The sequence below is a fragment of the Oncorhynchus masou genome, chromosome 10 (assembly GCF_036934945.1).
Source record: "Oncorhynchus masou masou isolate Uvic2021 chromosome 10, UVic_Omas_1.1, whole genome shotgun sequence".
Taxonomy (NCBI): domain Eukaryota; kingdom Metazoa; phylum Chordata; class Actinopteri; order Salmoniformes; family Salmonidae; genus Oncorhynchus; species Oncorhynchus masou.
This window is the reverse complement of record NC_088221.1, coordinates 45,689,395-45,701,831: the sequence shown is the minus strand read 5'-3', so window position 1 is coordinate 45,701,831 and position 12,437 is coordinate 45,689,395. Positions and strand designations below refer to the sequence as shown.

The 12,437-nt window shown below is 46.3% G+C and overlaps 1 protein-coding gene across 1 annotated transcript; it reads left to right on the top strand.

Moving 5' to 3' along the window:
* Positions 1–10,247: 10,247 nt before the first annotated feature.
* Positions 10,248–11,277, top strand: LOC135547011 (trace amine-associated receptor 13c-like). Its single transcript, XM_064975576.1, has one exon. The coding sequence runs from the start codon at positions 10,310–10,312 to the stop codon at positions 11,270–11,272; it is 963 nt and encodes a 320-aa protein (XP_064831648.1). The 5' UTR covers positions 10,248–10,309; the 3' UTR covers positions 11,273–11,277.
* Positions 11,278–12,437: the final 1,160 nt, after the last annotated feature.

Sequence of the window (12,437 nt, the reverse complement as noted above, 5' to 3'; positions counted from 1 at the left end):
GGGAACAGAGAATAAAAGGAGCATATTTGCGAGCTCACAGAACAGTGCTCCGGGCAGCCGAGCGGAAATGGAGGAAAACTCGCCTCCCTGCGGACCTGGCATCCTTTCACTCCCTCCTCTCTACATTTTCCTCCTCTGTCTCTGCTGCTAAAGCCACTTTCTTCCACTCTAAATTCCAAGCATCTGCCTCTAACCCTAGGAAGCTCTTTGCCACCTTCTCCTCCCTCCTGAATCCTCCTCCCCCTCCCCCCCCTCCCTCTCTGCAGATGACTTCGTCAACCATTTTGAAAAGAAGGTCGACGACATCCGATCCTCGTTTGCTAAGTCAAACGACACCGCTGGTTCTGCTCACACTGCCCTACCCTGTGCTCTGACCTCTTTCTCCCCTCTCTCTCCAGATGAAATCTCGCTTCTTGTGACGGCCGGCCGCCCAACAACCTGCCCGCTTGACCCTATCCCCTCCTCTCTTCTCCAGACCATTTCCGGAGACCTTCTCCCTTACCTTACCTCGCTCATCAACTCATCCCTGACCGCTGGCTACGTCCCTTCCGTCTTCAAGAGAGCGAGAGTTGCACCCCTTCTGAAAAAACCTACACTCGATCCCTCCGATGTCAACAACTACAGACCAGTATCCCTTCTTTCTTTTCTCTCCAAAACTCTTGAACGTGCCGTCCTTGGCCAGCTCTCCCGCTATCTCTCTCAGAATGACCTTCTTGATCCAAATCAGTCAGGTTTCAAGACTAGTCATTCAACTGAGACTGCTCTTCTCTGTATCACGGAGGCGCTCCGCACTGCTAAAGCTAACTCTCTCTCCTCTGCTCTCATCCTTCTAGACCTATCGGCTGCCTTCGACACTGTGAACCATCAGATCCTCCTCTCCACCCTCTCCGAGTTGGGCATCTCCGGTGCGGCCCACGCTTGGATTGCGTCCTACCTGACAGGTCGCTCCTACCAGGTGGCGTGGCGAGAATCTGTCTCCTCGCCACGCGCTCTCACCACTGGTGTCCCCCAGGGCTCTGTTCTAGGCCCTCTCCTATTCTCGCTATACACCAAGTCACTTGGCTCTGTCATAACCTCACATGGTCTCTCTTATCATTGCTATGCAGACGACACACAATTAATCTTCTCCTTTCCCCCTTCTGATGACCAGGTGGCGAATCGCATCTCTGCATGTCTGGCAGACATATCAGTGTGGATGACGGATCACCACCTCAAGCTGAACCTCGGCAAGACGGAGCTGCTCTTCCTCCCGGGGAAGGACTGCCCGTTCCATGATCTCGCCATCACGGTTGACAACTCCATTGTGTCCTCCTCCCAGAGCGCTAAGAACCTTGGCGTGATCCTGGACAACACCCTGTCGTTCTCAACTAACATCAAGGCGGTGGCCCGTTCCTGTAGGTTCATGCTCTACAACATCCGCAGAGTACGACCCTGCCTCACACAGGAAGCGGCGCAGGTCCTAATCCAGGCACTTGTCATCTCCCGTCTGGATTACTGCAACTCGCTGTTGGCTGGGCTCCCTGCCGGTGCCATTAAACCCCTACAACTCATCCAGAACGCCGCAGCCCGTCTGGTGTTCAACCTTCCCAAGTTCTCTCACGTCACCCCGCTCCTCCGCTCTCTCCACTGGCTTCCAGTTGAAGCTCGCATCCGCTACAAGACCATGGTGCTTGCCTACGGAGCTGTGAGGGGAACGGCACCGCAGTACCTCCAGGCTCTGATCAGGCCCTACACCCAAACAAGGGCACTGCGTTCATCCACCTCTGGCCTGCTCGCCTCCCTACCACTGAGGAAGTACAGTTCCCGCTCAGCCCAGTCAAAACTGTTCGCTGCTCTGGCCCCCAATGGTGGAACAAACTCCCTCACGACGCCAGGACAGCGGAGTCAATCACCACCTTCCGGAGACACCTGAAACCCCACCTCTTCAAGGAATACCTAGGATAGGATAAAGTAATCCTTCTCACCCCCCCCCTTAAATGATTTAGATGCACTATTGTAAAGTGGCTGTTCCACTGATGTCAGAAGGTGAATTCACCAATTTGTAAGTCGCTCTGGATAAGAGCGTCTGCTAAATGACTTAAATGTAAATGTAAATGTAATATTTCTGGTAGTGGTAGAATTGATTCAGGGCATAATGTACAGACAAGGGTATGGTAGGATGTGAGTACAGTGGAGGAAAACCTAGGCGTTGAGTGACGATGAGAGAGGTTTCGTGGCACCAGTTAACATCTTGCGTCGAGTAATCCCGATCCGGGATCCTATTTATAGCCTCAAGCTCATTAGCATAACGCAACGTTAACTATTCATGAAAATCGCAAATGAAATGAAGCTTAGACTTTTGTTAACAACACTGTCATCTCAGATTTACAAAAAATGCTTTTCAACCATAGCTAAACAAGCATTTGTGTAAGAGTATTGATAGCTAGCATAGCTATAAGCCTAGAATTCAGCCAGCAACATTTTCACAAAAACAAGAAAATCATTCAAATAAAATCATTTACCTTTGAAGAACTTCAGATGTTTTCAATGAGGAGACTCTCAGTTAGATAGCAAATGTTCAGTTTTTCAAAAAAATATTATTTGTGTAGGACAAATCGCTCCGTTTTGTTCACGTTTGGCTATGAAAAAAACCTGTATCCAGTTATAGCCTCAAGCTCATTAGCATAACGTAACGTTAACTATTTATGAAAATCGCAAATGAAATTAAATGAATGTGCTAGCTCTCAAGCTTAGCCTTTTCTTAACAACACTGTCATCTCAGATTTTCAAAATATGCTTTTGATCCATAGCAAAACAAGCATTTGTGTAAGAGTATCGATAGCTAGCGTAGCATTTAGCGTAGCATTTAGCGGGCAACATTTGCACAAAAAACAGAAAAGGATTCAAATAAAATCATTTACCTTTGAAGAACTTCGGATGTTTTCAATGAGGAGACTCAGTTAGATAGCAAATGTTCAGTTTTTCCTTAAAGATTCTTTGTGTAGGAGAAATCGCTCCATTTTGTACATCACGTTTGGGTACCAAAAAACCCAGAGAATTCAGTCATCAAAACGGCGAACTGTTTTCCAAATTAACTCCATAATATCGACTGAAAAACGGCAAACGCTGTTTAGAATCAATCCTCAAGGTGTTTTTCACATATCTCTTCATTGATATATCGGTCGTGGATGTCTACTTTCTCCTGTGAATCGCTTGGAAAAAGACGTGCAGTTGAAGATGACGCACCAATTTTGACGGAGGACACCGGGCGGACACCTGGCAAATGTAGTCTCTTATGGTCAATCTTCCAATGATATGCCTACAAATACGTCACAATGCTGCAGACACCTTGGGGAAACGATAGATCGGGCAGGCTCATTCCTTGCGCAATCACAGCCATATAAGGAGACAATGAAAAACAGAGCCTCAAAAATCCTGCTCATTTCCTGTTTGAAGTTTCATCTTGGTTTCGCCTGTAGCATCAGTTCTGGGGCACTCACAGACAATATATTTGCAGTTTTGGAAACGTCAGAGTGTTCTCTTTCCAAAGCTGTCAATTATATGCATAGTCGAGCATCTTTTTGTGACAAAATATTGCGCTTAAAACGGGCACGTTTTTTTATCCAATAATGAAATAGCGCCCCCATAGATGTAACAGGTTAACCCAGGTGAGGTCTCCGGATGTGTGGGGGGTGGGACCAAAGAGCTATCTAAGGCAAGGTGAGCGGTACTGAGGGCTCTACAGTGAAAAAAACAAGAACTAGCTGAAACAGCAATAGACAAGGCATATTGACTTTAGAGAGAGGCGTATTGAAATTAGAGAGGCATAAAGCAGTCACAGGTGTTGATCGGGAGAGTTAAGACAACAACAGGAAATGTAGATGAATGGGCAGAGCGGGTCAGTTAGGTACATACAGGACCTGAGTTCGAAGCTGGGGTGATCATAGGGTCCAAAGCACAGCAATAGGTGAGTCAGGGAGCCGTGGAGTAGTGAGTACTATGCTAGGTGAGCGGGAGACACTGTATTTAGAAAGAGAGTGGACCGGGGCAAGAAGATGGGTCTTCGGCAACATCGCAAACATCGCAATGGAAAAAGTCTGTTGAGACCACATTGGGCAATTACATCGGCAGACCAGTCGTGATTTATTGGCGGGGCTCCATTTCGACAATAAAGGGTCCAGGCCAATTGGCAAAAGAGGTATTGTATCCCTATAATTAACTGGTATATGTGCCTAGCTCGAGGCTAGCTCAAGGCTAACTGGTGCTTGCTTCGGGACAGAGGCATTAGCTAACAGTAGTCACTCGGTAGCAGCAAGCTAACTGCAATGATCCGGTGTAATGATCCAGAGCGGCATGAATCCGGTGATGTGGTAGAGAGAAGCAGTTGATATGTGGGTTGATACCGCGCTGTGCAGACTGGAATGTATTGTCTGAGCTAAAGCTGGCGGAGTCCGAGCTAAAGGTGAAGACCGCTAGCCGTGGCTAACAGACACTAGTAGCTGGTTAGCTGGCTAGCTCCTGGCTAGCTCCTGACGGAGGTTCTGAAAAATGTTCAGCAAAAAGCGAGCTATCAATAGACACAAAACTAACAGTGAGTGTTCGATCCAGCCCTGCCATTCAAATGCAAAATGTGAAAACTGAAGTTCTTTAGACATAGAATATTCAAGACAACAAAATAAGATTTTGAAGGATGGCCTTGCAAAACTACAGGACACATCACGGCATATGTCATTTGTAAGTCGCTCTGGATAAGAGCGTCTGCTAAATGACTTAAATGTAATGTAAATGTAAATTTGGCCAGTGCATAAGAAAATAACAGTCAGGCAGTTGATAAGACGGTACATCTTTATGGTGTATTTGCTAATGGCATTTCATAGGAACATTCCATATACGTGTAAAAATGTCCATCTGAATGGAATTATGAAACAATTATTCAAGTTGAGGGAGACAGTTACATCATTGGGACACATAATATTTGCCAGAGATCAATCTGCAATGATATAATCAAATATATACTTTGAGATATCAGCTGATGTACGAAGGGCTATATAAATACATTTGATTTGATCATTGGCTCTTTGTAGAATGTTGACAGCTGTATAGAACACACTGTTTTATAAAAATAAAAAATAAAAATAAATAAAAGAGGGACCTGTCAGCACTAACATGCAAGGCTCTGTAATAATGACACTTACATCACTCTACCAATTAAAGGTGTCAAACTAAAACACACACACACAGTTATACAGACACACACAAACACAACACAAACACAAACCACAATCATTTCGCTACACTCGCATTAACATCTGCTAACCATGTGTATGTGACAAATAAATTTGATTTTGATTTGACATAAAAACATCTAGTACACTGTAATTTCATCTCTCGAACCCTCATGATTCTCAAAGAGCATATTGCATTAACAAAACTCAAACTGGGCTCTGTGACTGATGTCACTGGCACAATATTGTAAGCGTACACCTCTTTAATGATATTAGTTTGACTTTAAGTTTCTCACATCAGAGGGTCCTGTTATCACCTGTATGCAAGGCTCTGGAATAATGAGTTTCAAAACTCTAAGGAATTCTACCAATTAAAGGTGTTGGAGACATACAAACCTATTAGTCCAGGGACCCAGTAAGGCAGCAATAGAGCATAAATATTCAAAGTGACCAGAACTGAAACACGGCATCCTGTGTGGAAAATAAATATCTTAATCAACATTCCAAGAGGAAAGTTCCTCTTCGACCGAGGCCCAGGGTGACACTGACTTTGAAGTACCAGGCAGGGCTACATCATTGTGAGAGCATGAGTCTGACCTCTGCTACACATTTGACATTTCAGTCATTTAGCAGATGGGGGGGGGGTCGATTTCTGAGGAGTGATTTCCGTTTAGCCACTCCACCATAAAGGCCTGATTGGTGGAGTGCTGCAGTGATGGTTGTCCTTTTGGAAGGTTCTCCCATCTCCACAGAGAAACTCTGGAGCTATGTCAGACTTACTTTTGGGTTCCTGGTTACCTCCCCGACCAAGGCCCTTCTCCCCTGATTGCTCAGTTTGGCCGGGCGGCCAGCTCTAGGAAGAGGTCTTGGTGGGTCCAAACTTCTTCCATTTAAGCATGATAGAGGCATCTGTGTTCTTGGGGACCTTCTAATGCTGCAGAAATGTTTTGGTACTTTTCCGCAGATCGGTGCCTTGACACAATCCTGTCTCAGCGCTCTATGGAAAATTCCTTCGACCTCATGGCTTGGGTTTTGCTCTGACATGCACAGCAAATAAGGACATTCATTTTTAGCAAACATTTCTAAAAACCTGTTTTCACTTGGTCATGATGGGGTTTAGAGTGTAGATTGATGAGGAAAAACATACATTTAAAACATTTTTGAATATGCTTGTACCGTAACAAAATCTGGCAAAAAGGAGGGATTTACTTACACATTCTTAACCCTTTTTTGCATTGTCACAAAACTACCTCCATACTTCCATTCATTTTTTCAACCGGTACCAGTTGCCTTCAGATGAGTCCCATGACACTTGTGGGGATAGTAGAGAAAAATGGACAACACCATGAGGTTCATGAGAATCGTCCGTTTTCACATTAGCTTGTAGCACAAATGGTTTTGACGCTACAATCGCAATCACACTGCACACTGCCCTAACCCATCTGGGCAAGAAGGATACCTATGTAAGAATGCTGTTCATCGATTACAGCTAAGCATTTAACACCATAGTACCATCCAAACTCGTCATTAAGCTCGAGAACCTGTGTCTCGACCCCGCCCTGTGCAACTGGGTCCTGGATTTCCTAACGAGGCCGCCCCCAGGTGGTGAGTGTAGGTAACAACATCTCCACCCCGCTGATCCTCAACACTGGGGCCCCACAAGGGTGCGTTCTCAGCCCTCTCCTGTACTCCCCGTTCACCCATTACTGCGTGGCCATGCACACCAACTCATTCATCAAACTTGCAGACGACACCACAGTGGTAGGCTTGATTACCAACAACAACGAGATGCCCTACAGGGAGGAGGTGAGGGCCTTGGGAGTGTGGTGTCAGAAAAATAACCTCACACTCACCTCTTTAGCATCCTTTGATTTGCGACCCTCGCCACCGACCTTGGCCTAACAACCCTAACAGAGGGCCCCGCTGGACTGAGGGGAAGCTCCGGACTGAGGGTCAGCTCGGGACTGAATTAGCTCAGGACTGAGGGGTAGCTCAGGACTGAGAGGAAGCTCAGGCAGGTTGATGGCTCTGGCAGATCCTGGCTGACTGGTGGCTCTGGCAGATCCTGGGTGACTGGCGGCTCTGGCAGATCGTGGCTTACTGGCGGCTCTGGCGGAACCTGGCAGACTGGCGGATCCTGGCAGACTGACGGCTCTGGCTGCTCCCTGCCGACTGGCGGCTCTGGCTGCTCCCTGCCGACTGGCGGCTCTGGCTGACTGGCGGCTCTGGTGGATCCTGGCTTACTGGCGGCTCTGGCGGATCCTGGCTTACTGGCGGCTCTGGCGGAACCTGGCAGACTGGCGGATCCTGGCAGACTGACGGATCTGGCGGATCTTGGCTAACTGGCGGCTCTGGCTGCTCCCTGCTGACTGGCGGCTCTGGCTGCTCCATGCTGACTGGCGGCTCTGGCTGCTCCATGCTGACAGGCGGGAGCCTCTGGCGGCTCATGACAGGCGGGAGACTCTGGCGGCTCATTACAGGCGGGAGACTCTGGCGGCTCATTACAGGCGGGAGACTCTGGCGGCTCATTACAGGCGGGAGACTCTGGCGGCTCATTACAGGCGGGAGACTCTGGCGGCTCATGACAGGCGGGAGACTCTGACGGCTCATGACAGGCGGGAGACTCTGGCGGCTCATGACAGGCGGGAGACTCTGGCGGCTCATGACAGGCGGGAGACTCTGGCGGCTCATGACAGGCGGGAGACTCCGGCGGCTTATGACAGGCGGGAGACACCGGCGGCTCATGACAGGCGGGAGACTCCGGCGGCTCATGACAGGCGGGAGACTCCGGCGGCTCATGACAGGCGGGAGACTCCGGCGGCTCATGACAGGCGGGAGACTCCGGCGGCTCATGACAGGCTGGAGACTCTGGCGGCTCATGACAGGCGGGAGACTCTGGCGACTCATGACAGGCGGGAGACTCTGGCGGCTCATGACAGGCGAGAGACTCTGGCGGCTAATGACAGGCGAGAGACTCTGGCGGCTAATGACAGGCGAGAGACTCTGGCGCCTCTTGACAGGCAGGACTCTGGCGGCTCATGGCAGGCGGGAGACTCTGGCGGCTCATGACAGGCGGGAGACTCCGGCAGTGCTGGACAGGCGAGGTGCACTGTAGGCCTGGTGTGTGGTGCTGGCACTGGTGGTCCTGGGCCGAGGACACACACAGGAAGCCTGGTGCGGGGAGCTGCCACCGGAGGGCTGGTGTGTGGAGGTGGCACTGGATGGACCGGACCATGAAGGCGTACTGGAGATCTTGAGAGCAGGGCTGGCACCAACCGCCCTGGCTGGGATCTTCACCCTAGCCTGTCAGATGTGAGGAGCTGAGATGCAGCGTACCGGGCTAAGCACGCATACTGGGGACACCGTGCATTCCACCGTATAACACGGTGCCTGACCAGTACCACGTCCGCCACGGTTAGCACTGCTAGGCACACTGTAGCTCTGAGCTGGCACAGGACGTGCAAGACCAGGGAGGTGCACAGGAGGCCTGGTGCGTGAGGCTGGCACAATCTTCACCAGCCGAGTAGCACTCACCTCAGGACGAGTATGGAGAGCCGACCCAGGCGCCATCAAATCCCTGACACGCTCCGTCGGGCGAATTCCGTGCCTCATGCACCAACACAGCAACTCCCTCATAACTCTCTCCTCCAATTTCCCCATTAACTCATTCACAGTCTCTGCTTCGCTCACCTCCAACACCGGCTCTGGTTCTGGTTTCCTCCTTGGCTCCTTACGATAAACAGGGGGAGTTGGCTCAGGTCTGACTCCTGACTGCTGCCACACTCTCCCTGTGCCTCCCCCAAGACATTTTTGGGGCTGACTCTCGGGCTTCCATCCGCGCCGCCGTACTTTCTCCTCATACCAGCGCCTCTCCGCTTTCGCTGCCTCCAGCTCTTCTTTGGGGCGGCGATATTCTCCTGGCTGTACCCAGGGTCCTTTACTGTCCAATTCGTCCTCCCATCTCCATTCCTCTTTGCACAGCTACTGCTGCCGCTGCCTGTCACCACGCCGCTTGGTCCTGTTGTGGTGGGTGATTCTGTTACGGTTTTCTTCTGGTGAAAGAGAGGAGGACCAAAATGCAGCGTGGTTATCTTTATACATCTTTAATGAAAGATGAAAAAATGAACAATATACAAAAACAAGAAACGTGAAAAACCGAAACAGCCCTATCTGGTGCAACAAACACAGACAGGAACAATCACCCACGAAATACTCAAAGAATATGGCTGCCTAAATATGGTTCCCAATCAGATACAACGATAAACACCTGCCTCTGATTGAGAACCACCCCATGCAACCATAGACTTTCCTAGACAACTATACTGAACACAACCCCATCAATCTAATAAACCCCTAGACAAGACAAAACACAAAAATCACCCATGTCACACCCTGGCCTAACCAAACTAATAAAGAAAACACTGAATACTAAGGCTAGGGCATGACAACTAGGTCTTTAAGAGTTTATTAGGAAGATAACAGCTCTATAAATATTATTTCATGGTGCCCGACTCTCTAGTTAATCACATTTACATGATTAGCTCAAATTATTTTATAGAATAGCATGTCATATCACTTAATCAGGCATAGCCAAAGACACGACAGCCCTCATCAACTTCCCTACTGTCAGCTTTCCTACACACTGGCCAGGTGACACATGACGTGCCGTCATGTCTCCTGAGGTTGTGGGTTATGGTCCAAACAGAGCATGGACATCACCAAAACAGTTACTCTAACACAGCTATACTATTTCCCATTAAAAAAAGTCTTTGGGTGACCAAAACATCACACATAATATATTTTCCCAATAAAATGCATAGAATTTGAGAAAATGTCCCTTTCTCTCATATCTAACTATCAGGAAGGCTAAAGGACAGGCCACAGCAACATACAATTATGTCATAAATTACATCATTCTGTGCTCACTTGTGTATGTTTTCGTGCTTTTGTGTGCAGAGAGACTCCGGGGAGGGGAGTAGCTGTCAGTAACTCAGGGATAAATAGAGAGGCAGAGCTCAGAGTTTGACAGAAGGCAGACCTGACAGGATCACACACAGGACCAAGCAGGAGCAGGAGGACATCAGCATTTAGATTTTTTATTACAAATGGAGGAACACAAAGATGATCAATATTGTTTTCAAGACAGAAACTCTTCTTGCAGAAAGGCTTTGCTATCGATATCTATCTATATAACACTGTACATCTTTTTCTCATTGATTTCAGCACTAACAGTATTTTTGAACCTACTCGTGATCAGCTCCATCTCTCACTTCAAGCAGCTCCACACTCAAACCAACCTGCTCATCCTCTCTCTGGCTGTGTCAGATCTCCTGGTGGGACTGATTGTGATACCAGTAATGACTGTAGCAATAATTGAACCATGCTGGGTTTTTGGGGAATATTTCTGTGTGTTTCTTCTCTACATTAATTGTTTGTGTACTTCTTTATCTCTGGGCAGTTTGGTCTTGATATCTATTGACCGCTATGTTGCTGTGTGTGATCCCTTATTGTACCACTCTAAAATAACAATAACAAGAGTGATGTGTTGTATGTCCATTACCTGGTGCTGTTGTATCATATACGATGCTACTATTATAAAAGACATTGTAAATGTAAAGGCACCAAGTAGGTGCTTGAATGAATGTTTTACTGGTGAAGGATATATGTGGGGCAATATAATTGACTTCGTAATTACAATGGTTGTCCCGTGCTCTATTATTATAACACTTTATTTGAAAATCTTTGTGGTGGCCAGATCACAGGCCAGAAAGGTGTTTTCAAAAGAGGCTGTCAGTGTGTCTGGTGTTAAAACTGTACAGGCAAATAAATCTGAGAGAAAAGCAGCAAAAACTCTATCTATTGTTGTTTTCACCTATTTAAGTTGTTGGATTCCATTTCTATTTTCTTTTTTGTTTTTTTCTTTCTTAAGTGACAATTTATTATCATTCATCATCAGCTTTCTGCCACTTGCTAATTCCTTAATTAATCCAATAATTTATGCTTTCTTTTATCCTTGGTTCAAAGTGACGGCTAAACATATTTTATCTCTGAAGTTAAGGCGTTCATAGTACCTATATATTTATTTCCCAGTTTGAAAAACATAGTTATGTTACACAATTGTTCTTTCATGTAACAACACACTGACAATACAGAGATGAATGTGGTGTTGATACAGAATGATTTGTCTAGATTGGACAGGACTGACTTGGAAAATGTATAAGAAGCCATCAGCTTGTTCTATAAAATACATTGTAGTCATTTTGGGTTGTACATTCCAAAAACCAATGTCTGTTGTTGTTCCACGTTATTTAATAATAAGTTGTATGTAAGTATTCTAAAAGTACATTTTGAGGACGAGTCATTATGTATGTTTAACATCCCCCTCTAGTGGCTCGATTGTTACACAACACCTTTAACACGTGTACTGAATTTTAAATGTTCAATACTGCATGATATCAGATAACGTCCAAGTCTATCTCAATGGCGTATGTAAGTAGTTGAGGGTAAAATGCACAAATATACAATGTTCAGTAATAAACCATTTGAAAGGTATTTACAGTTTGCTCACCATTTATTATTACGCACACATTTGCTAAATGTTACTCACCTGTGTATTATGACATGTATTAATGACTACAAAATGCATTATTGAATCAACTCAACAGTGCAGGACACTGTAGCAGACACTTCAACCTCAACATACTGGTTATGAACTCTACCACTACTCTCACTACATCACTGCTGCCAGGTCAGGGGTCACACCAGAGCAACTCTCAGAAGCTGTTTAGTGTGAATGAATATAGAGATTGGTAACACGTTATAATAACACCTTGTAAAAAATGTTTTATAATGGATGAGTAAATAGTTTATTAATAAGTCATTTATCAATATTCCCAAATGAGTTTTAGGAAGCTAGTTATTCATACATTTATAAACAACTTTTATTGTATGTAATAATGATAAAAAAATTCATGAAATGTTTAATAAATGTCATTATCAACCATTTACAAATCATTAGTAAAGTCCTTTTGCAGACCATGAACACATGACTTCCTTCAGCACAGACTGTTTCAGAATAAAATTCTTCCAACTCCTCCTGTGACGAAGAGGTGGAACAAGGATCGGACCAAAATGCAGCGTGGTTCGTTAGATACATCTTTAATGATGAAAAAACACGAACAATACAAAATAACAAACGTCGAAAACCGAAACAGCCCTGACTGGTGCAACAAA

Excerpts from the sequence above, each read along its gene's own strand:
- LOC135547011 (XM_064975576.1), top strand. The coding sequence starts at position 10,310 with ATGGAGGAACACAAAGATGATCAATATTGTTTTCAAGACAGAAACTCT.